Raw genomic sequence first — 25,631 nt, forward strand, 5'->3', positions numbered from 1 at the left:
ATTCCTGTTTTAACACAAGATTTAACACTACAGCATAGACAAAAGGAATGGTGTGTATTGTTCTGTGTTAATCTTACTATTAGCACAAAAGCTGAAAAATCTTGAATTTCAGAGAAATGAATGGCTTTTACAATAAAAAAAGTTAAAACTAGAAACTGCCTTGAGTCTGTGAACAAGTATATAAAAAACAATTCTTGCTGTAGCATGGTTGATGAAAGTCAAAATGTTATCTGGATGTCAGAAGGACAGAACCCCAAACAAATGTGAAAATCTTGCAGTGACTTAAAGGGTAGCAACAAAGCAACTGAAACTAGAACAATTATCATCCATGTTGTGGAAGGGGGAGGTACCTTCCTGTCTGAATTTTCACTTGCTTTCATTTCCAACCATATAAATGAAATCTGTGCCCCTTAGTTTATGCCATGCTAATGGCCTACAGGGTGGTAGAAAGAGCACCACCTAAAGAAAATTAAAAGCATAATAATGCTTTTGTGGTCACATCTCTTCCTGTTTCTCTTCACTCTGTGTATTGTTTCCCTTGTACCATCAAGGCCAAAACAGAAAATGTGCTGTATGGCATTTGGTTTTAGTTGTCTCCAAGGCAATTTCCTAGTAGGGTGCATCTTCAGAATTTTCCATGGATAGCTCTGCAATTACAATCAGATACTGTAGCTTTTCCTGAGCTGCTGATGGCTCTTGGGATCAGCCAGCAGTGGTTCACTGTCACAGATATCCTAACTGATTGCTGATTCCTCTAAAATCACTCTGAATGGCTCACTGGCTCTAACTCCAGAGAACTTTGTCAGAAGTTAAGCTGTAAGCAGGTTGCTAAATCTCAAAAAAAAAAAAAAAAAAGTTCTATTTAATATCTCTCTCTAGTACAACTGTTCAGAGTTAAAACTCTCTGGGTGCTGCGTTTCACTAAGGTTTGAAGCCAGGAGATGATTTTGTATTTTTTAATTAAATTACTTGTCTTTTACTGTATGGAGGGAAGGTTAGACTTCCACCTCTCATAGCAAGTCAGCAGGAGGTTGCTGCCCTTTGGGATCCCTCCTGCAGTGCTTTTGACATTTTGCAGTGACACTTCCATAGCAGCAGGTGGGTAACTTATAGAAAAAAGAATTAAAAAATCATTCAGAATTTGAGAGGCTTGGTATCTTTGTAATCAAACGGGTGTTCAGAATTTGGATTAATTGTTACAGGCCATCTTGTAGCAGCTGATACCAACAAGGAAGACAGTAACTTCTAGCTGGAAATGCTTAAACACAAACTGGCATTTTTCTGAAGTGCTGTGAACTGTCCATTCACTTCTGTGTTATTCCTCAAAACCAAACAGACTCCACACTTCAGCTTGCAAAGCAGAGTTAATTGTATGGAAGACTCTCTTAGCAATAGGAAGTGAACTCTTGTAAGAAGTCGAGTTGTGACTTGGTAATTTGACTGTGGATCTAAACTGGTCATTTTGTGTTTCCTAGGCATTTTTAGGAACACTTCAAAGATGCCACCTTCAGAAATATTTAGTGCAGGTCTAGCATACCATGCTTAAGTCAGGGAGTTGTGCAGATCTGTGTGAGCAGCATTAGGTTAATGGTGAGGAACTCTGAGAACTCTGTACTTGAGTATGTTTTTCCAGCCACAGTAAGGACCTATATGCCTGTACAGGTGGTCACATGTGGGGTCTGTAGTGTTGTGGTGTCTCTGATACTCTGATAAAAATTTCTTATGTTGCCTGTGTGATAGTAAGAGGAGGAGCTCATTCCTTGTTTTCAAACTCTTACTGAATTAGTCTAGTCAGGGGTGTGGAGATGCAGCCAAGATCTTGGTTGTCTGGATGGTGCTTTTGGGTGGGCTTAACCCCAGGACAAGCATACTGGAAATCATATTGTGAGTTCCTGCTGTTTGACTTTGTTTACAGATTTTCTTTTAACATTGTTGAAGTTAAAAGAAAACAAGTTGAAATCTTGTGGTGTTTTCTCCCTTATTCTTCTGGAGTGTCTGTTCTAGATGTGCTTTAGACTTAATGTTTGTTGTTGGTTTTTTTTTTTTTTAAATTTTGGCTTTAATTCTAAGTCATCACAGTAATAATATTGGCTTAGATGTCCCAAATGGAACCTTTGTTTTGAGCTTTGTGCCAGGGTCATGGGCTTCTGTGCTCCCCACCTTTTCATTGTGGTGGTGATGGTGAAAAGTGGAATTCCAGAGTCCATTCCTCAAGAACTACTTTATACTTTACTAGTATTCCTATGCTTTTTGTAATCACTTTCTTGACACAGACTGCCTGAGATCACAATATGAATTTCGGGTCCTAAGCAGACTTCTGCGCTAGTGCTATTCAACCCAGTTGCTGCTCTGGCTCCTTTGGTAGTTTATTAATGTTGATGGTCAAGACACCAAGCTGGGGAGGTGGAAGCATGGAGGAACTGTCCTGGGAGGTACAGTCCAGTTTATATTGTATTGGGAACTTCTTTGTGACTATACTTCTGATGCTAGTACCCACGAGGAGTAGTGTTGTCTTGAGCTTAAGGCATAAAAACCCATTGGAGTCCTCTCACATCAAGCAGTCCCTTCTGGCCTTTTTCCCCTTTTGATTGATTGTGCATTTCTGTCTTATAAAAGGCAATACTTCTGTAATTCAGATGTTACAGTTCTGATCTGCAGATTACTGGAGTGTTGTACTTTCTCATGCTGCATTTATATGATTGTTTACCCTTGCAGTCCTGTTGGTATAAAGAATCCGTGAACTATTTTGACATCAGGAGCAATCTGTGTTGATAAAGCAGCAGTTTTGCTGGCTTGGTAAAAGTGCTATAGTCTGTCTTCAAGTAAAACTGCATTATGTATCTGTCAGAGGTGATATTTCTAAGAGTCTTACTTGAAATGGCAGAAGTGTGTCAATTAGGTTGAAGTGGCCACACAAACATGGAGTACTAATCCTTGTATGTTAAGTAGCACTTATTTTGGTTTCTTTTTCCCCCAGCCTCCTGACTGAAACAACCTGAACTTAAAATTCTGCAGGTGTTGTAGGTGGGACTGTTGTACTTTTATGTATTTTTAAAACCTTTCACTTCTCTCTAGCTCTGTTACTCTTCTGGAGTTTTTAGTCCTGATACTGTAACTGGCAGTGGTGGGTAACAGCTGCCATTTTGGCTTAATGCTTTTGCAGATGTTGATGTATTTGGGTTGTATCCATGAGGAAAACCGCTTTTGGTGCTCTCTGGAGGCCTTTTGTAACAGTTCATATTTTGAAGAGCTAATATGGAATACCTAGTTTCTCAAGTCAGATAAAACCTCAAAAGTTATATGGAAGCTTAGCAAAGTAGTTTCTTATTGCCACCAATATTTTGACACTAAAACTGTTCCCTTTTTCTTTGTTGTGTTTGCCTAGAAACTGTGTGAGGGAATTCTGAACATCCTTGAAAAAGACACAAAAACTTCATGTCAAGTTGCCTGCCTGGAGGCCCTCCGGATTCTCTCCAGGGACAAGAAGGTTTTAGTGCCTGTAACCACAAAGAGGAACATGCAGATCCTTATGAAGCTAGCAAAGCTGGACACTGTGGAAGATCCTTTGGAGAGAGTATCTGAATTTCCTGTGATAGTAGAAGCCTTAAAATGCCTCTGTAACATAATTTTTAATAGTTCAGTTGCACAGAAGCTCAGTTTGGAACTGAATCTTGCAGCGATGCTCTGCAACCTTCTGCAGAAATGTAAGGACCAGCAGCTGGTTGATGACATTAAATGCTTTGATTTGCGTCTGCTCTTCCTCTTGTCACTTCTGCACACAGATATTAGGGCACAGTTGCGTCAGGAACTACAAGGGGTGCAAGTTTTGACTCAGGCTTTGGAGAGTTCCCTGAGTGTAAGATGGACAGAAGAATATAAAGCAGCAGAAGATCGTGACAGGCCTCCTCTATCTTTGCAAGAGACAGATTGTGCCATTGAGGCACTAAAGGCTCTATTTAATGTAACACTTGACAGTTGGAATGTCCACAGTAAGGTAAGGCTTAGCTGAAGTGCTTTTTTCAATTGATTTTGTTTAGCCTGCAAGAACCAGCAGGTAGATAGACAAGAGGCACTTATTGTTCCTGTTACTACTTGGGCAAAAAATTTTATCCATGCATTTTCTGTGTAGTGGGAGAACAGCTTGGCTTGCCTAATGCAAGTTAAAACTGTATGTTTTTGAATACAAAAATGCAAAAAATACTATTTCATAAAAGTCTTAGATTTCCAAAAGAAAATAAATGTTGTTCACTAATAATTAGCTAGCTAGGAAAACCTTCTTAATCTAAGTGTACCAGAGGGCTGCATCTCTGGAGGTTGTGGACCATGGCAATAGGGTATTAGATAGAGCTGACAGGACTCCCTAGGTTTTGTCTGTTTTATGATAAGTACATCAACTCTCATTTTTAACAAATAACTGATGAAAGAGTGGTACTGTTTTTAATATCTTTGGCCCATTCTCCCAACACCAGCTTTGGACTTAAACATTATCTTTTAAGATGAGATCAAGTACAAGAACCAAATACAGTTTCATTGTTATGTCTTATGAATAAGGTTTATCTTGGTTTGTTTTCATTATTACATCAGATCTTTTTTTTCCTTAGATAACTGTGCTTCCTATGTGTTGCATCCTTTAATTTATAAACAGAAATTACCAGGATAACTTTGCTGAATAAACAGAGTCTGTGCTACAGCAGAAGAATTATGTAGGGAACCTTTCTTTTTAGTCCACATCATAGTCTCTAGAACAGTGTTGTTTACTTGTCACTGCGCATTGTAAATATGCAGCATATAAAGCTGATCAAAATTCTACAGTAGTTAAAACTCGCAAATAATTGTTCTCTTTAGTGCATTGGACTAAACAGCAAATAAGAGATTAATTATAACTTTAAGGAATGTAAAACTTGAGAAAAGTCTGAAGTTTATTCTTTGCTTTAATGTCTCAAGGATATGGTGAATAAGAAATCCTGAAATTTAAGATTCAGTGACGGAGGGATCAGAGAAGCTAATATTTGAGTTAAGGAAATACAAAGAAAGTGAGCTTTCTTTCTTCTGTGTATAGTCCCAACTTCGACCCTTATTAAAAGTATCTTTAACTTTGTCAAAGTTCTTTGTATAGACAAGTGATTGTTTTGGAGGTAAAAACGCATGTAACACAGTTATATGGAAAGTTGGAAAAAGAAACTGTATTACATGTTCACCTCTTGAGAGGTAAGCTCTTGACAGCTGGAAGTTGGTTTGCTCTTACAAAATACTGAATCTGGAGAGATGTAAAGCCCAGCTCACTGCAGGAAGGCAGGCAGGAGATGGCACATGGTTGTGCCTTTATCTGCTGGGGTTTTGTGTGGCTGCTGTCTGTGGAACGAGGGAGGGTTTGTCCTAGAAATCTTTTCCTCCTTAATATCCCAAGCGTGCCTGCAGCTTGCCTTTTTTTTTTTTTTAATCAGAGTTTAAGACATCTCAGGTCAGGAGAAGCTTATTTTGTGTTTTGAGATAGAGTTTAGATAGTAACTCTTTGCTAGAAATTCCTAAAAGCAGAAAACCTTTAAGTTAAAGAACTTTTTAGTGGCTGTTAGCCAGATATGTTAGGTGACATTCTATTTAGTGAATATTTCAGTGGCAATTTTAATGGTCTGGAAGAAGAGTGAAAGGCATGTTAATGAAGTGGGCTGAACATGCAGAATTTGAAGAGATTCCAAACAGGAGAACACATGGAAAATAAAAGGAGAGCACAGATGTTGGGAATGTGGGTAGAAAGCTAAACAAGACCCACCCTAATGTGGAGAGAACCATTTGAAACACCAATATTTAATGCCCGGAGATGGTTTCAAGGTAGCAAAGCCAGACAAGAGCTGCAGGTGGTTCAGCTGGCAGATTTGGATGCTGATGCTACAAAAGATGCATTGGGTGCTTTGTGCCAGGTCAAGCACTCCAGAACATATAGATGGATGCCAAGAGGAGCTGTTGAAAAAGGGTGAGGACAATGGTACACAGTTAAATGGTTGCAGTTACTGGTGTAGTTTTGTGTGGCTGCTGTCTGGTGGGAGACTGGCATTGCTTGGAGAGAGGACAAAGCAGGGCAGATAAGGTTGCTGAGAAGTTACTGGAATGCAGGAAAGGTATCAAGGGAACAGAAGCAAGGGAGTTAGAAAAAGAGACAGACTGGGTGGAGGGAATGAAACGTGGCAGGAAAAGGCCTAAATGAGGAGAAGACAAATTAAATGAAGAACATACATAGTTTAAATGGATGAAGAGGTGGCCTGGTGTAAATATAAGAAGGAAGAGAGCAGTATGTTAGGAACAGTGGTATGGAATTGAGCGAACACTTGTAACTGGGTTTTCTAGTAATGAAGGCTGATTTAACTGGAAAAACCTCCCCAGTGAGTTTTACAAGGCCTAGTTCAAAGTCAGCTTATGAGAGTTACGTAGCATTAAGCATTCAGTGAACACTAAGGTACAGTCCTTTTATTGATAGGGATGGATGTTATGATCTAATAGGTATTTTCCATCTTTAATTTTTATTATTCTAGTGACCTGAAACCCTCACTTGCAATCTTCAAAATGAAAAAATATCTTCATAATTTATATTTATATAGAATGAATCTCATCAATTTCGTTACATGGCTGCCATCCTTCGACACTGCTTATTAACCACGGGCCCTACTGAAGAAAAAACTGAAGAGTTGCACAGGTTGGTAGAACTGCAGAACCAATCTATGTTAAAAGGTTTTTTGTTTGGTTGGTTTTCCTGAATAGAAATTACTTTGCCTAAAATCTAAAGTGGAAATCTGAGAAACAATGAAAACTACTAACTTGGAGTTAACATTGGTAATCTTTTTTTGATGAAAGCTGTTTTCCTCAAATATTGTTTAAACATGTCCAGTTTTCCAGAGAGAAGGTGGCTGGCAGGATTGTTATTTTCTATCACTGATAATGAAGCTCACCTTTTTAAAATTTTCTTTTTATGTTCATGTGTGTGTATCTGAGGATGAAAATACATATGGAAATTCTAAGTGTAGTTCAAATTGAAGTGGAATACAACTTCTGTTGTTTTGCACAGAAGCTGATGGGAACACTGCATTTTGAGATTTCTATATGTAAGTTTTGCAATTCTGATGGATTGGGGTGGAAGTAACAAGTTGATATTTTATCCCAGTAGTTCTAGGCTGCTTTATTGGAAGTACAAATACTTTTTCCTTGGTAATAGTATTTTTTTCAAAGATGAGTGAATCACACAGTTTTAGGTGTGTGGTTTGTTTGTTTTCCTCAGTCCTGCACCCAACTGTTAGTATTGGCAGCCAGTAATTCAGTCAAAATTCAAATTATTTGTGGTGAGGTGGTGGTTCTTTGTTTAGTGTTATTGTTCTTTCTCCATGACACCCTTCTTTTACCAAGTAGGTCAGCTGTTCACTGGGCCTGGCAGTACAGTAGCTTCTGTCAGCAATGAAATGTTGCCATTTTCTTCTTCAGAAGTATCTGTATGTCTAACTGTAGGGTCTTTTGAAGGCCTTCAAAAGGAACCAGTCTCTAGGAAGAAAGATGCAACTTTTCCCACCCAGCAATCTTGAAAGTGTTAAATGACCTTGACTAAAATCTTGGAAAGCTCTTAGAGATCAATAGTCTTAGAAGGTGAACACTAAAATCCTACATCAGAGCCCTTCTCAGCTGGTGCAGACTAGTTTGGAATAATTTAGGATACTGCTGCAGTAGTTGCCATGACTGAAGTTAGTGCTGAGTCGTAAAGGGCAGTTAGTGTTTTCTCTTTGCTGCTGCTTGTTGTGGGTGCTTTGTGCTCTCAGCTTCCTTTAAGGGAGGGACTGGCAGGAATAAAATCCCTACTGCTGGGAGAATTTAACAGTTTTGGATACAATCAACAATTACAAGAGAGAGTTACAAGAATTATTATACAGCTGATGCTCTTCCCAAGATCTGTTTCCTTGTCCAGAAATCTGACTAGTCTGATCACTCTGTTAAGTACTGCCCTGTAAAATTTAATTATCTTGTGCCATTGCAAAGGGATGGAAATTATGCAGGTCCTTTTGGTTTTAGCTTTTGCAAACACTTGCAGATGAGATCCAGAAAGGCCTTTACATAAAGAAGTAGGCAGCTGTGAAGATGTAGTGTTGGTGTGATTTCTGTCCTTGCTTTTTCAGTCACAAGGGAGATTTTTTGTAGCAGTGCTGCCCATGTGGGCCTTATGGAGACACCAAGTCAAAGCAAAGGCTCTCCATAATTCTGAGAGGGGGAAGTAGGAAAGGAATGAGGACACACATCACTGCCTTGAGTCACTTCCATTGTTCCCCCTTCTCCAGCAGACTCAGTGTAGCACTGCATCAGTCTTTCTGCTATGCTGAGAAAACAACTTTGTCCCTCAGCAAACTGTAGCTGGTTAAGTTAGCTGAAGAGTAAAGAATGCATCATTGCATGTGGTATTTGTTCTTGATTTACGTGCTACAAGAGCACCGTGCAGGATTTGACTGCTGCAATTCAAATATTTCAGCAAAAATGCTGAACCTGAGTTTTGTTTCTGAATGCTACAAGGATGCAGTAAAAGCTGAATAATTGAATAGGCTTTTCCACCAAGATTGTTCATCATAAGGCAACTCTGGAATAGAGAAGCTATACTCAGAAGTAATGCCCTGCAAATCCTCAAAGGAACTGGGGCTGCATCAGAGGACCCCACTCCAGTCTGCTGATGTATTTGGACAAGCAGAACTTAATTCCTGATAGGAGCTTCACTAACAGATGAGTGAACTGTTGTTAGCAGTGTGTAGCTAAGAAAGAGAGGCTGTGTCATCATTTGGGCTATGCTGGACTCTGACCACGCAATCTTTATTGCCAGAGATGAGGTGTGAGTCAGAGAGCAGAGCACAACTTCCAGCTCTGCTTTCCACCTGGAGCCTATCAGCAAGGCAATTATGAAAACTGTGTTAAAAATAAAATAAAATACCAACAGTGGTGAATGCAGAATAAACTTTAAGAAGCATCAGGGAGATATAAATATATTTCTTAGGATTGCTGATCACTTGCACTTCCCTAAGTCTGTAAATCTGTGGAACCTAAGATGCTTCAGTGAAAGGTTTGGGCAGCCCGTTAAAGCACATCGTTCGTATGCCTGTGCTTGAATCTGTAAGTTGAGGATTTATTTTAAGGGAACACTGAATGTTGGATACATGCCCTGAGCCGTGATGTGCTGATTGTCAGTGTGACTATTTCTAATAAAAAAGCAGAAGTTAGCCATAAAAATATCTTAACTACTTTAGTACCCTGTAATGTCATTGTGGTTCTGTTGCGTCATTACTTAATGTTTGAATATGAACAGCTTAAAGTACCACGTATTAGAGTGAGTGCCATTTTTGCCCACTAACAAGGTTTTAATCAAGGCATTCACTGGCTCTAAATAGGCCTTTGCTTCTGAATTTGCATATCAGGAGGGGGCTGGGAGCATGAGTGGGTGGATGTCATGTCCCAGTGATTAATGATCTCTAGGAAGCCGAAAAGGGGAGAGTAATATACGCAGTATTTCTACCCCCTGGAGTAGGAATGCAAACACTATTGTGCATATCTGTGCATAGTCACTGACTTCCTGGTAGCTGGAGAATTTCATACACTCCTCTGCCACAAATAAAACTGTCAGTGGAGTGACAAAGATCAGAAAGCCGGCCTTAATTTATTGAAAAGAATAGCTCAGACACAGTGATCCAGAAAATTAATTTTGTAGGTGTTTGGGAACTTGGTTGTTTAATAAGAAACTGGTAAAAAGAGAACTTTTGATGAAAGGCCCGAAGCCACCAAATATTTGTTGAATTTCAATCTGTTTTGTTTCTGACTATTCCGGAATTATTGGAGAGGAATAACTTCCGTGATATAAAAGACATATCTTGAACAGGAATTAGAAACAAAACAAAGAGAACAAGCGTTCCCAAAAGTAATAGTTGTCTGAATTTCAATTACTGAAAGAGCAAAAGGGAGATGGCACAGTGTGGAACAGCCACCCAGTCTGATCAAACCAGAACCAGCACATTTGTTAGAAATCCTGTTATGGTCTGATGGCCATGATTTGCTTTCTCTTTTGCTAATTCTTTGTTAGAATTGTATTACTAACTTAGAAACAGAGGGCAGCTTCTAAGTAGATATTATTAAAAGTCGTAAATGAAGTTGTTTGAAAAGTTTTCTCCATTCTTGGAACACTTCATTAGTCCTTGAAACATCAGTGCTCATTGGTTCATTGATAGCTTTGAGGTCTGCATGGGTAAACCTGAATAGTTTTGTACTGTTTCTAAATACATCCATTTATAAGTTTAGTTGGACATCAGCAAGTAAATAATGACAGCATTCTAATTTTTGCAGCATCTGCCTAATTTGTCCCAGTACTCAGGAACAGTACAAGCCCAAGTCTGTACAGTGAGAACAGGGTAGATAGCAAACTCAAGGGATGTGTACCCCACAAGAGACACCCTTGCAAAGTAAGTCCCACCTTACTCCATTAAAGAGGAGGGAGGGACCCTGTGGTCTAATTGAAATCACTTAATAGCTCTTTGGAAATGCTCCTCTTTGTGTGTTGTAGAATGAGAACACTGCCAGTTACTGAAGGGTGGTGCTTGGTAAATAAACCCGAGTCTTTTTTTAATGTGTCAAAAGCCTCCTGTATTTCATGTATGCTGCAAGCTAAATAAAAGTGAAGATATTTCAGGGCACCTAAAAAAAAGGCTACCATGCCCCCCTGTTACAGCAGGAGGAAATGTTGTCTATATTGTATTTTGTCACATTAATTTTGGTAATGTGGATGAGTGGCAAAATTTTTTGTGTTTCAAGGAGGGAAAAAACTCTGACCGCTGCAAATCAATGTGAGAGTTCCCCCTGCTGTCCTGCAGGACCAGCTGCCGTAGCTTGCTGCTGGAAGCTGTGCCTTATCCATGGGATGGGACACTGTGGGGGCTGGAAGTAATACTGCACTCCTGCTTTTGGAGCTTTTTGTCTTTCTTTTTCCTTGTTTGTTCCAAGAGCCAGCACTCAGGCGATAATGCAGGCCACCTTCTTTAAAACCCAGAGAGGAAAAAATAAAGCATTGTTTGAGTTGTAGGGTCTCTCTTTGATTGCAGTTGTACAAGCAGTTTATGGTGAGTTGTACTCTGGTTTTAATTCTTTTTTCCAAATGAATAATGAATTTTTAAAATCTGTTTCAGCAATGCAATCAACCTCTTAAGCAATGTGCCTGTTTCTTGCTTGGATGTTCTTATTAATCCGTCGTCCCAAGAGGAAACAGATATAAAATACAATGGTATGAATATGGGAGCTATTCAGATTTTACTGGATTTCATGGAGAAGAGAATAGACAAGGTATGGACTGCAGGGATTTTTCACAAAAGGGGCCTCTTTCACTAAAGCAAAAAGTGCACATATATCAAGCTTTGTATAAACCTTTCAGCCAGTACTTAGCACGAATATGGATGTCCTTCCTTCTAGATTGTGAAGCACCTCAAAAAAAAAAAATTCCTGTGAATATCTGAAGCTATTTGCTTATGTGTGTCTGAGGGTGAACATTGGCTCTTTGTTTATGTAAAGTCCATATTTTGGCTGTCATATAGAACTTCACTGAAGTGTTCATAGAATTTGTAAAGGAAAGGTTTAGTCTTAAAATGTTTTATTTGTATTTGGTTTTATTTTAGGGAAGCAGCTATAGAGAAGGCCTGACTCCAGTTCTCAGTTTATTAACTGAATGCTGCCGAACTCACAGGAATATCAGGAAGTTTATCAAAGCTCAGGTAAGTAAAATATTCATCAAAATCTGAATACGAAGCTAATGATGAACTTTGAGGTTTGTACATCAGTGCAGAACAGTGCTATAGAAATAATTTTTCAGTCATGTAAATCATGAGTTCCATGATACATTGTGTAGAGCTGTTAAATGATAACATCAGGGATATTGTAAAGCTGTGTTTATGTGAGTCACCATAATCGTATGAGACGGGTAAAAAACTCAGTAAGGTCTGTTCCCTGACACCCAGCATGTAAAAAACATTTCAGTGCAGTTAATTAAACTATGCAGAGCTGTGTGGTGGCCAGTGAGAATGCAGGTGTTTTTACGGGTTCTGCTTGAGGTTTAGTTTTACCTCAGCAGGAAGGACTTGTTGGGATTAAGACTTGTGTACCAGTGTGGATCAGCTATCCTGTCAGAGTAAAACTGTCCCTGGTCAGAGGCACACTTCATCATGTTGTCTCTTAAAAGAGCTCTTTATTACAGTATTGACAGTATGGCTTTTTACAGGGAAGAAGATTTTTGTGCCGTGGTTAAAGACCCAAAGGATCTGTGTAGCTTGGTGGTTGAGTGTGGGCTTTTCTGTTTCGAGGTCAAGTGGAGAGAAGTTAAAAGATGAGCAAGAGAAAGAAATTGCTCCTCTAGTTTCTGCTGTCTTTCTCCTAAGCTGCAGTTTCTGCTGTCTTTCTCCTAAGCTGCAGTTTCTGCTGTCTTTCTCCTAAGCTGCAGTGACTTTTGAGTTGCATCCTAGATGCTGCTCCCAGATCAAAGCTGTGCTTGAATTCATAAATGGAGTTTAAAATGAAAAAGAGCATATATTTTCTGCCTCTTTCATCTATATCAGAAAAGTGGTTTTGAGGAATTTAGGGAAGTCATTCTTGTTGATTTTGTCTTCATTCACAGCAGTTCATTTTTAGGATACTTTGCTGATCTGTTAAAAAAAAAAAAAGTTGCAGAGCCAAGTGTTCAGAAGCTAGAAAATGAAGTTGTCTGCATGTTTTTACGACATCTCGGCATCTCGATGTCAGGATACAATTGCATGCTGACTCCTGCCACAGGACCACTGCCTCATATAGTGCAGAGAATGGATGGATGTTGCTAACTGCATGACTGGATATTTGATATTTTGAATTACCCTCATTGTTAAGTGCTGGCCTTGGGCTTTATTTATTGTGTGCTATTCAAATTGTGATCTGAAGACAGGATGATTGATTTCCTCATGGACTGTCCTATGGCACTCATCACTGTATTAGTATTAGAGTACTCTAAAAACATTAATTCATTCTTACAACACACTGGGAAATGGCAGTCATGGTACTATCCCCATTGGGGGGAGTAAGCAGGGACAAAGTAAAATGTGTTTGCTAATTGTTTGAATGCTTAGCTTGAAAAAGACAGGGTCTGTTTTATCCAAAGTAGTCAATACTGTAGCATTCATGTAAGGATCAGTTCCCAGTGAGTCCAATTTCAGTAGTAATTGTGCTGTAATTTTACACAGGACATGGCACTTCATGTTAGACACCTAGAAGAAAGACAAAGGACCTGCACTTTCTTATGACAATTAGTGACATGCTTTGTTTTATTCCCTAGTAAAATATTGAAGATCCATAATTCTTATTAGAGTCTTCAGATCATTAGGTATTTCATATTATGGCTCATATTTGTTTGCAGATCATATCATATATCCTGTGAATGCGAAAAAATTTACATAGATTTTGAGTCTGAAGGCATCCACACAAGGAGGCAGAAGTTAGTTTGCCAAAAAAGCCATCATTCATGCATCTCCTGCCTTTCTTGAAGGTTGAAGTTAACAATATTAATGACCTCTCATGAAAAATAGTGTGTTTGAGGAAATGTTAAATAGTGATTTCTCCAAAATATTTCTGAAATTTAGCTTGAGCTTTTGTGTTTTCTGGTTGAAGTATGCATTTCCTCTATATGTAGAGCCCATTTTTCAAATAAAGTAGTAGAAACTTGTAGTAGAACTTGCAGTGTATTTTCCTGCTTTTCCATTATGAGCATATCATTGTTCTATATAAACTACACAGCATTTTAAGAGTGTAAGTTTTGTTAAGCTGGTATTTCTAATACTTTTACCAGATACATGAGCAAAACAGAAGAAACAGAGAACATGAAGTTATGGCTGCCTGTTGACCAACACTTTTGGGACACCCATTTGTGTTCATAAACTCCTAATAATTGGATTTTTAAAGTCTGCATTTGAAACTGAGTACTTTTGTGCCCAAAATGACAGACCAGAAAACTTAAAATATATTAAGAAGCAAGAGACACTACTAATGGATGTAGGCATAGTTGTCTGATTATTGCCTTTTTTTTGGAAAGACAGAGTATTTTTTGATTCTGTTGACTACATTTGTTTTTGCAAGTATTGGGTAGATATTTCCATGCATTTTATGCTATTCTTCCCTCTCTTTTGTGCTGCCAGGTACTGCCTCCATTAAGAGATGTCTCAAACCGTCCTGAAGTTGGCACAACAGTGAGGAACAAACTCGTGCGCCTTATGACACACGTTGACCTTGGAGTAAAGCAAATTGCAGCAGAGTTTCTTTTTGTTCTCTGTAAAGAGAGAGGTAAAAATGACTTTTTCTTCTCCCTTTTGTATAAGGTCTTGCTGTTATTGGTATATTTGCCTCTTGCTATAACTCTCAATTCTCGTAGCACTCTGGTGGGTTTGTTTTGTAGGTGATTACAGCTGAATAATTTTCTCTATCCTCTTTGCAGTTGATAGCTTATTGAAATACACAGGCTATGGTAATGCAGCAGGATTGCTGGCAGCCAGGGGCCTGCTAGCAGGAGGAAGAGGAGATCATTGGTACTCAGATGATGAAGATACAGACACAGAAGAATACAAATCTGCAAAGCCAAAGTATAGTATTGTTTTCAATTCCACATATCCTGTTGTGTTTTGGATTCTTTTGACATAATTGTTTTGGTTTTTTACCTTTTTCAGAGAGGCCAGTCTTGGAATGATACATGCTTTTATTAACTCTAGTCTTCTGCTGATTTCATGGTCTAATTATTGAGAAACCAGCCTCTAATGGTGGCCATCACGTAGTCATATATGGTCACAGCGGGGAAAAAAATTGCTGTGAGAATGATTTAACATCAGTCTGAATAACTACTTAAAATTCAAGAGTGGAAAGAGATTTTTAAGACTACGATAGAAAAAAAAATATAGTAACAAACTTAGCAAGGATGGGTCTTGTCCCAGATTTTTGAGGAACTCACATGAAGTTGCCAAGCTGCTAACTGTTGTTTTTGGTGTATATCTCTGTAATGGAGAAAGTAATGGTGTCAGATATGGCTAAGGGTTTTCACCAGAACTTTGTTAAAAAGGAACAAGCCAGTAGGTCTAGTTTCAGTTTTGATCGAGTTTCAGATTGCCTGGTACTAAAATTTTTCTAAAGAATCAAGTAGGTTGCATATGTAATATGGAAGGAGCAAAATAACATCTATAGAAGTCATGCATAAGGAATCCAATATACTTGTTGGAAGGATTCAGTGACCACATAGAAGCTCTGTTGATCTTTATTAATTGTTATTGATTGGGTGTTAGAGGTTTTAGTTTGTCATGTTATATCTAAGATTTGGTGCCGTTTTAAGGATGTTCTGAAATTGTTGATAGTGGAGATCTGAAGTGTTAACATTATTTTTCTGTTTTACTCTGTTTGCCTTGAATTACACAGATGTGGTTAGGTGTATAAGGGGAGCTTGTGGTTTATTGAAGGATTCTTATTAAGGTACATGAATGAAGGACAGGATTAAATGGATGAGAATTAGAGGAATTACATTGCTTTTATGCTAAGAAATTAACTCTAAGCCAGGAGATTTCTTTTTATTTCTGCACTTCAGGATTTTTTTTCTTGCTGTTTTCTCTCTGCTCTTCTTTCAAAAGCCTGACATTCAGTTATATGCATACAAGTAAAACTATAACATCTATTTAGCTAAAAGCTAACACTTAAATGAAAGATTCAAGACAACTGTCAGTTGATTTTCTGTATTGCTGTTAAATGTTTGTGATTAAAATATTTGAAAGGATAATGTGCCCTGACAGTTTTCTTTAAAACTACTTCTTTTCTTTTGTTACCTTTTCTGTATCACTGTTCACTTATATTAACAGTGAAAATAAAGCTGGCTTTGTAAATTCTCAAAGTAACTTAATCTGGTCTGAGCAAAAAATCATCATTGTGGAAGGCCAACAGTTAACTAATTTAATGGAAAATTAACTGGAACCTGTCTATATTTTTAAAATTGTGCCTGTACAGAATTAGTTTCAGACATGTATCTGTCCTTCAGTTCCTTATTTATGTCATTAGTACTAATGACATTGTCATTGTTACCGTCATTATTCCCCTGGTTTCAAACTGCTCCTCTATGGATCCAACAACAAGAACTACCAGGCTGTGCATTTCTGAGTACTGACAAGACATTAATGCAGTGAATCAACAAGAAGATACAGTCACGATTCATGAGAAAATACAGTATAAATATGAACCTTGGCTATTTATAACAGAACCTTTCATGTGCAGTTCAGACAGTTTTAGTCCTGATGGTTTCTGTGAGTTCTTCCTCTTTCCTGCTATTAAGAAGACAGAAAATGTACCTATTCCTGCAGTAAACTGTTGTTTTTTCACCTGCAGCATTAACCTTATCACTGGTCACTTAGAAGAACCAATGCCCAATCCTATGGATGAAATGACAGAAGAACAAAAAGAATATGAAGCTATGAAGCTTGTCAACATGTTTGATAAACTTTCCAGGTATTATATTATAGTTGCTTTTGAGAGGCAGCTTGTGTCCTGGCTCTTTACTAAGGTGTAGTGCTTCAAAATAGTGCTAGAATCAACTTCTTTGCAGAATTAGGACCACTTTAATTACAGAGGAAAATGTTTAGCACTTCAAAGAAAAGAGTGGTATGTTGCAGGACTTCAGAGGAAACCTCTTTTGGAGAGGATTGGACAGAACTGGGAAGATCTGGTGGTGAGGGACTTGCCTCCTGAGTAGATAGGCTGATGGTAATGGAGAGAATTTCTTCTTTTAAAGTATGGGACACAATCCAGGCCCAAGGCAAGCAGGCTTATTTTCCCCAGGTTAATGAGCAGCATCTCATTGTAACTACTTATGTCTGCTGCTTATACGAAGAACAAATATAGTGTGAAAATAGTTGTTTTCAGAAACAATAAATTGTATAATGGAGCAATTAAAAGGGAATTTACTGTTAAGACTTACTGTGGATTTATTAGGCTAAGTGTGAACTGGATTATAAATCAGCCTTTGTAATTTGTTATGTGATGAAGATAATGCCATGAAAGAAATGGGTACTTAGTCTGACACATACATTGTGTCATACATCTGTTACATACATTACATAGTATTACAGTATTGATACAGAGAATTGATCTTCAGTTTATAACTTTCTATGTACAAAAGAACATAGACCTATGCTGTTATCTCTAGCTTTTTTTTTCTCTTTGGCTCAGTATGCCTAGAATTTGCTGGTTTTTCTTTCCTCATACTTCTATCCATACTGGAGTGATTGCTTGTAGTTTTTTTTAATTCGTAAGCAAAGAAAGTTACATTCTTGAGAAACACTTATGTAATACTACTTTGCTATTGAACTGAGCTGTAAGAGGTAAATATGTAACTATCCATTCTTCAAACATGGCAAAACTCAGCAGCTAGAAATGTGCTTGTTTTGGGAGAGTCTATAGATAGTCAATGAACAAGATCTATTGAGAGAAATTCAGCCACACCAGTATTTTTTACATCTCTGTTAAAGATTGGGAATATAGCAAAAGATACAGGAGAATCTGGATTTTACATTAGCTGTCAAAAACTGAATTACAAGCAGGATCAAAAGCAGGGAAGGAACTTAGAGCAACTGATCTGAGACTGTTGATGAAGTAATTGGATATTTTTTCACATTATTTGCATGGAAAGCAAGTGTAGTATGTCATAGTCTTCTTAGGAAAGAGAAGAAAATGCAACGCACATGTAATCCTAATTGAACTGCTCTGTAAAATGGAATCATTGCTATGTTAAGCTAGAGAATTAAGATGCTGAGCAGCATCAAGGACACCACAATAAAATGACTAAATGGTCTAAAATGTATTTTGAAAGAAAGATTGAGACTGTGGATAAGCTGAGACTGAGGACAAGTCAGTTGCTGTCACTGCAGCAGTTACACAAAAACTCCCAATGGTTACTGTGGCACAAGAGCCCTTTCAGTTTGGAGGGTCGGAGGCACCTGCTGCAGTGCCTGCCATGGGCTGACAATAACTGAGCAGCTGCTGCCCTGTGTCACCACTTATCCTCTTGGCCAGCAGCTCTGCTGTCACCTTGGGCTTTCTGTGCCCCTTACATCCACCTGCAGTTTCTTCTATAGCACTTACACTGCTTCAGGGCTGGCACTCTTTGCGGTAGGGTTTTTGTTTGTTTAGTATTGTGGTTCTTGTGGGACAGTGTTGTTGATGTGACCCCTTTAGGTGCTGTGATAACATGAATAAAGTCATATCACTGTTCTTCCCACACTTCTTGTTTTACTAAAATTTGGGGAGGAGGGAAATGCTGGCAGGAAGGAAAAAGAAAGTAAGACTGGGATTAGGGAGGCTGTGGGATGTTTTTCATGAATGTAATTGAGTGCAACTGTGGGCCTTGCAGATGTTAAACAATGTGGGAAATTGCCAGTCTTGTATGCAAGAAGGAGTTAGTAACATGCTGATAGTAGTGGGAGTCCCTCCATGGTTTTGGAATAGGACACTTGTGCTGCCTCCAGCTTCAGCCCTTCAGTGCTGTGAGTTTGCAGACTTAAATGTACATGGAATGCACTTCTTACCCTTGGTTTGCCCCCTACAGATGCAAAGCAGAGGTTGCTTGGTTGGAGTCTTCGGTTGTTTCTGGAGTTTGAATCTTGCTTTGAGGCAGAGTGCTTGTGGCGGGTTTCCTGCTTCTGCTGCTCTCTGTTGTCGTCATAGGGGGGGAAATGTGCCATGAACAGGTTCAGTTTGGTGCAGTGCTTTGCTTATAAAGGGGAGGAAGTTGAACAGTAACAGACAACTTCTTCTCATCTTGAAAGAGTTTATATAACTTTGTGTAACCTGAACAAGAGCTTAGAGTAAACTTGTGTGATGTACAGCAAAACAGGTTTGTTTAGTTCACTGGTATTGTCCCAGTAGTGAAAGATAAGCTTTAAAGAGTTGCCACACTTTTACTGGAGAAAAGTATGAAAAGAAATGTTGAAGGACTGACAAACTTGCTTCCCTCCCTGACTGATGAGGATAATCAGGCCAGTCTGTCACTGGGGTACTCCAGATTTGGCTTTGACTGGCTGAGTATCAGAACTCAGAAAACAAGTTTGCAAAGCACTACTACTTCATTGGAAAATTACAGCTTTCATTAATGGCTGCTGAATGTTTACACTGTACCCTTTGTAAAGGTTTATTGAAGCTCTAAGTACAAAGGGACATCCTTTCCCTAGTTCCATAATATGCCAGTGGATTTTTGCTGTTCAGGTTTCTTTTTATTTTCAGCATTGGCACTGAAAAATTGAAACTTCTTGAGGTCATGTAAAACTGATTGCTGTTTCTGGTCATTTCAGGTCATATTTCTAAAGCTTTTCTATTATTTTAGATTGTTGGTGTTTGGATCTGTTCATGGGGTAGTTAACCATCAACATGGCTAAATTAAAATTTATTACCCAGTTTTGACTCAAAGTCCTGTAGGAAAGCTGAATATTTTATTGTGAACCTATTTCCCCTGCTCCAGTATTTTAACATAGACTTGGATTCCACAAAAACTTTTGTAGAAATTAGTATTTTGCTCAAATTTGGCTGGGTGAGATTACTTTTAAAAATAATTAAATATATATAAATGATAAGTGTAAATGAACATGAAAAATCTTGATTACTGCATTTCTTGGGAGCTGTACAGGTTACTTAGGCTGATCTGGGATGCCTGAACTTGGCCCTGATGTAACTCTGTTGGTTTTGTCTTCAGTAAGTGTCTTGCTGGTTCTTTGAGAGCTGTTTGGTGACTGTAAATCAGTGTCCTCTGCGCATGATGCACATCTCTGAGCTTTGAAAAACTCCCCACATCTGCAAGGATCAGCCTTCCATTTTTTTGTGCAAAACATCCAGTTAGCCACCTTAAGTCAGTGTTGTGTGATATTCTGTCTATATAATAGATTATTGGAGATACTCTGTGTTAATTAAAATGTCTGGAAAAAATGCTAACATTTTTTCTATTATAAATGGTAGGTAGAATTGTATATTAATTGACTAATTTAAAATGTCAGGATGCTTTTTCCAAGCCAACCTTGTATTAATAGCAAGAATCCTTTTGCTGATAAAATGGTCTCCAATTATCACAGCTCGGGTTTTGTTGTACATTGAACAGAAGTCAACAAAACGAGTAAGAGAACCTGTCTAAATAAGGTACCCTACTCATTAAAACCACAAAATTAATCATCGGATCAATGAAGAAGGCAGTGCTACATCGAGTTTGTTTTTTTTCTTCCCCTTTCTAATCATAGAACAAAATAATGTTCCCTGAAAGGATCGGAACTATTATGTGGCACTCAATTATAAGGAGGTGAATAGGTCCCCAAGAAGCTGTTTTATCAAAGGGGCAGGCTGGTGTTTACATGATGGCTGTTTGATTACAGACACCATCATTAATTCTGTGTGGCAGTGCTGCCCTGCAGCACAGACAACGGGCAGGAGAGAGTCACCCTTCCAAACAAGGCAATGATTTTTGGGTCGTTATCAAGCTAAATGGCAAGCAGGAAGGCAGAACTTGTATGGATATATTTGAAGGGACTCTTGGGAGATCTGGAAGTGGAAGAAGAGAATGCATTTTACCAACTGTTTAATTATGGTGTATTTCTAAGTACACTTGAATAGAATGCTTTGTTTGCATTAGAAAAATGAGTTGTTGCGAGGTGCATCTGAGTATGTGGAAGGCCACATAAGGACATTCAAGCATGTATACACACACACTGTATGCTCATATAGATCTTCATGGATACAGAATTCCCATTGCCATCTACTGGGCTGAGGCCAGTGATGTTCTGTGCTATGGATGTGCTATAAACATCCAGTTTCTGGACAGTGAACTGTTCTTTGAGGCTCTGCCTGTCAGTTCCTGCCACTTCCCTTCCCACCTTGTCTCTCCCCATGGACAGTGGCCTCTGGTCGCCCGGGGTGTCAAAGCACAGCTAAGGTCTCTAAGCAGCCAGAGCTAAATGGGCAAATTGCTGAGGCTGGCAGGGCTGAGACCCTTCCTGCCAGGTAAGGAGCAGCTCTGGGGGCTCTTGGTGGTACTGAAGTTTAGCTGAGTGGTGCCTCTGGCATCCTACCCAAAATTCTGTTTTTAGCAGAAAGTTGTTCTGATCTTAGGAAGCTGGCTTTGTGGGCAGCCCAGACCTTTTCATCTATCTCCCTCCCTCTGTCTTTTCCCTCTCTGAAAACTAGGAGTGAGCTTGTGTGGTGTTCAGAGCTTGCAGCCAAGTCATCACTGACAAAAGGATGCCGTGCTCAACACTATTTTAGGACTAGATTATGGTTAGAAACAAAACTTCCCTGCTTCTCCTCCTTCTTCCTTTGGTGGCTTAGCATATTTCTGTCTTTGCACAGTTCAGTTTTACTGGGTAGCACTTGCCTGAGAAGGGATGTGAGGAATTCAGCCTCCTAATGCAGAGAGCAGCAAACCCCTACTAGCACTCTTCCATCCTGCTCAGGGACTTGCAAAGCAGGAAGCTCAGGCAGGAGCAGAAAGGCACTTGATAAACATCCTTGTTTTTCCATGCAAGGTGAGCTCAGCCTGGCTCCCATCGTTAAAGCCTAAAGCTAAAGCGGGATGTGAAAGTGAGGCTGGGAAAGGGAAGCCTCAGAGAAAGAGCTTTGCCTTTATAATTGGGAAGTGATGAGATGGGACATCATGACAATATTTAAAGACATGAGAATTGTTGTGAGGAGAGGGAGGTCCCCACATAAAGGAACCTTGGGACCTTGTTTTCCTGTGTTTCTCTTTCCTTTTTCATGAACAAATTCTTTCTCCTTTATTAACCATTATAATTCATTTATTACCAATTATAAATGGTAAATGGCTAGAAAACTATGTGAGTCCCTGACTTCTGGCTGCAATATTTAATATTGCAATTTAAGAGTATGCTTTGGGATTTTTAAAGCAAAAATCTAGGGTGCTTTCAGCTTAAAGGGCAAGCAATGGTGATTTTGTTCTTTGTGGCTATACTTTTGCATTTTAGAGGACACTTGTTTTGTATGATGTTTTAAGTTTGAAAGCCAAAAAGACCGTAGATGTATAGGGTGTTTCCATTGTGGAAAGAAAAGTCTTTGCTATCAGACACAACTCCAAAGCACTCCAGGTTTGCCTTTGGGGGACCCCTACAGCAGGCAGGGTTCTGATCCTCTTTGGACACCAGATTTGCAGTCTTCGTGTCCTGAGCCCTTTCAATTCTGATTTCAGGTATTCTTTTGATCTCTTTTCCACACATCTTCAGCAGATTCTCTACGAGTGCTGTCACTTGGACAGAATCTGCACACTATAGATTGCATTGCCAGAAGGGAGAGGACTCCCTGGCAGTCCTTAAGTAATGGGAAGCTCTCTCCAGGCTGTTTAAACATAGATCCTGCTCTTCCTCACACACTGAGGGAGAGCCTGGCCTGTGCTCTTTGATCTGGTCTTGCAAACCTTGTCCCCTGGCCTGCAGCTTCCCACCAGACCTGCTCAGCCAAACCACAGCAATTGTTTCTAGTGTGGCATTTGTGAGTTTATCGCCGCAGTATCTGATTGTCACATCAGCACAAACAGCTGCTTTTATCTTCCTGGTCTCTCTTGGAGAATTGATTTAACTGCATCTTGACTGTACAGTGTCTGGCATATGCATGCCTTGTGACTCAGATGTTGCCTTTCTTGCTGTTCCTGTGGGTGCTTCAAGGTTGGATTGATTGCCAGCTGTGTACAAGGAATTGTTGTCCCTTTTTTCAGCCAAGGTAGTAGTGCAGACCAGGCAGAGAGCTGGGAGGAGCCTTTGCTTCCCCACTGAGCGATGCAGTTTTATTGTCCATGGCTTGGGAAGGTGGTAGATGTATGTTAAATTGACAGTTTTACTGGGCTGCCTTTCAACCAAGGGGTAAATTAACATCAAACCTCTGCTCCTTTATTTAAGGTGACTCCTGAATATTTAGAGGTATTTTCTCTTTTTTTTTTTTTCCAGCATAAAATCAAAATGTTATCTTTGCCCTTACAGCTTTTGCCATAATCCACATATAAATGAGGTGATAAAAAGTAAGGATTAAATAAATCTTTGCTAATACTTTTTGATTGGCTTAATCAATAATTAATCATCTCTTAGATGAGGCTGTAGCTTGTGGAGTAGATATAATTGGATTAACTGCTGAGCAGCCTTTGGAGCTTTGAAGAGATTAAAATGGCTGTAAATCCTGTAATTAAACTGCCACAAACAAAAGCAATAGTATTAGAATCAGTCAGCTTTTTTAAAATGAATCAGCAAGTCCTTAACACACCCCTAGTAGTGGTGTAGGCAGAGTCTGTTCTCTTAACTGATTTATTTCCTTCAACAAGATGAATATGTATCAAATCATTGTTTTAATTGCTTGGGCATATATTAGCCAAAATGGCAGGTGAAATTTTAGGAAGAACTGACTGTCAGAGAACTCTTAGAAGAAAAGCTAGTTTGTGTGTCCAAAACAGTGAACCTGCTCCTTGTTTTGAGCCTATTAAGCACTGACTTTTCATGGTGTCTTTAATTGGCTAAGTAGGTTTAGCCTACATGAATGAAGTCTTTATCTGTCCTGCTCTTCCCCTCCCACCTATTTGGGAAGGGTTTTTGTGCCTTTTTCTTCAAAACAGAGGGCTTTAGCAGAAATAACTTCCTTTTAGAGGCTCATTATGTACTGAGGCATATACTGTATGTGACTGTACTATAGACATGTGAATTGATATGTGTGCACATGCTAATATGGATTCTCTTTTTAAATCTCTCACAGAGATGAGCTCATAAAGCCAATGGGAGTGCGGCCGGATGGGACAATGGCTCCTTTGGAGGAAGCAGTCAGCCAGTACCATACCAGCAAGCAAGAGAGCTCAGATTCAGACTAAGGCATCACCTGCTTCACTCTCAATTCTCCTCTAATCCACACTTCTTAGAGCCACATCTTTTATCCTCACATTAGCCAGCATCACTTTAACTGTTCTATTATTGGCATATTTAAATGATGGGTCCTGTGCTGTAATGTCTGAATTTTTATTATGTCTCTTTAGAGAACATATCAATTTATTAGTTCATGATCTTTATTAATTTAAAGTTAAACGTATTTCAAAGGGATAAAAAGTGAAAGCCTACAGTGTAAAATAAAAGTCCACTTTCATTTTCCAGAATCCTGTTTTCTGAACTCTGTAGGTTTTCCCATTCTTGATAATCTTTTGTATTGCCTTGCCAGTCTTCCTCTTTATATAATTGTATTAATGAAGCGTGTTTACTTAATGGCATTAGGAGCAGAAGGTGTTTAGACTTAGAAGGCTGATTGACCCTGTGAGGCTGCTGTAGCTGGCATTGAGCAGTGATTCCAAAACTCCCCTTTTTAAAGTGCCCTGGGGTTTCTTACTCTGCTACAAACTTCTCCAGTTAAACTGCTGCTTAAGATTTTAACAATGTGTCAGTGACAGACTGCTTCTAAAACTGCCTTTAAATTGGGAACAAGATGATGTATGTTGTATGTCTTCCCTCCCTGGTTAAGACCACACGAATCTACCCCCTCCTCCCCTCTTTGGTTAAGTAAAAACATCCTTATTGAAAATGGTGTTCAAGTATTGCACTTAAATGTTGCCATGAATGGGAGAGGACTGGAGTGCACGTGCTAGTGTTTCACTGAATTGGGGCCTACTTTTGGAGATTAACTGCTATGCCTCACTTCAAGGGAAGTCAAACTAATCAAAGAAATATTTCCTGTCAGAGAGAACTTAGAAAGCAATGGGATAGAGAATGAGAAGGTGAAAAGGAGAAGAAAGTGTCCCTTTCAATTCTGTACTCTTTAAAAACAAAGATTAAAGTTTTAGGCGTGCTGCACTGCTGTTGTTTCCTCTTTGCCTGCTTGGTTTCTTTCTGTGTGTTTCTCCCAGCATGAATTACATGCGCAATAATCCATGCCCTAGTTTCTAATTCTTATTTTGTGCAGAAGCTGACCCATGCCAGTCACTGGGAACGTTTCAGATGTTGGTGATGGTTCTCCAGTTTGTTTCTTATGACTTGACACTGGTTCTCTGAACTAAGGAAGTTGTTCAAAGACCCTGTAAAGGGAGGATTTGGTATGAAATTGTGCTGTGGTTGGTCATGTGAGGACCTTCTACAGATTATATTAGTCTTCCAAAGAACTGAACAGAAAAAAAATGCACTGCTGTCCTCTCAGAAGTTCAGTTAGTGTTTCCAAAGGACACTGCTCAGCCACAGCAATGTCCCTCCTGATACGTATGTAATATGTCATAGCTATTCTGTATGACTCCAGAAGAGGAAGGGAGCAGTTGTCCAAGAGAAGAAATGTGCTTGGCTGCATCTAAGCTGGGTCTCAAAAATGTAATTCTGGGTTTAACATCATTCACTGACTACTCTGAGCCCAGCACAGGCAAGTATTGTGTGCTCTACACCTGCAATCTGTGATCCTGTCCCGAGGAGCAAAACTTCCCCAGCTCTGTTAGTGAGGACCTGTCTTGGTGTCAGCTGGGACTGTTTTGTGGGGCTGGAGAAGGAGTTGTTTCAGTCATGAGCTTCTGTAGGGGCTTCTTGCTGTAGAGCACTATGTCCAGAGCCTGAAAAAGA

General features: G+C 39.2%; 1 protein-coding gene across 1 annotated transcript in view; it reads left to right on the forward strand.

Moving 5' to 3' along the window:
• RIC8B (RIC8 guanine nucleotide exchange factor B) overlaps positions 1 to 24,884 on the forward strand; it is a 30,159-nt gene extending 5,275 nt beyond the window's left edge. Inside the window, exons 3-10 of the mRNA XM_017737728.1 lie at positions 3,386 to 3,994; positions 6,594 to 6,688; positions 11,184 to 11,337; positions 11,667 to 11,762; positions 14,202 to 14,346; positions 14,498 to 14,642; positions 16,417 to 16,536; positions 23,806 to 24,884. Coding sequence (XP_017593217.1) covers positions 3,386 to 3,994; positions 6,594 to 6,688; positions 11,184 to 11,337; positions 11,667 to 11,762; positions 14,202 to 14,346; positions 14,498 to 14,642; positions 16,417 to 16,536; positions 23,806 to 23,917 — 1,476 coding nt within the window. The 3' untranslated portion in view covers positions 23,918 to 24,884. The remainder of the gene's footprint in view (positions 1 to 3,385; positions 3,995 to 6,593; positions 6,689 to 11,183; positions 11,338 to 11,666; positions 11,763 to 14,201; positions 14,347 to 14,497; positions 14,643 to 16,416; positions 16,537 to 23,805) is intronic.
• The last annotated feature ends 747 nt before the right edge of the window (positions 24,885 to 25,631 follow it).

Source organism: Corvus brachyrhynchos, unplaced genomic scaffold (assembly GCF_000691975.1).
Source record: "Corvus brachyrhynchos isolate BGI_N302 unplaced genomic scaffold, ASM69197v1 scaffold56, whole genome shotgun sequence".
Classification (NCBI taxonomy): Eukaryota; Metazoa; Chordata; class Aves; order Passeriformes; family Corvidae; genus Corvus; species Corvus brachyrhynchos.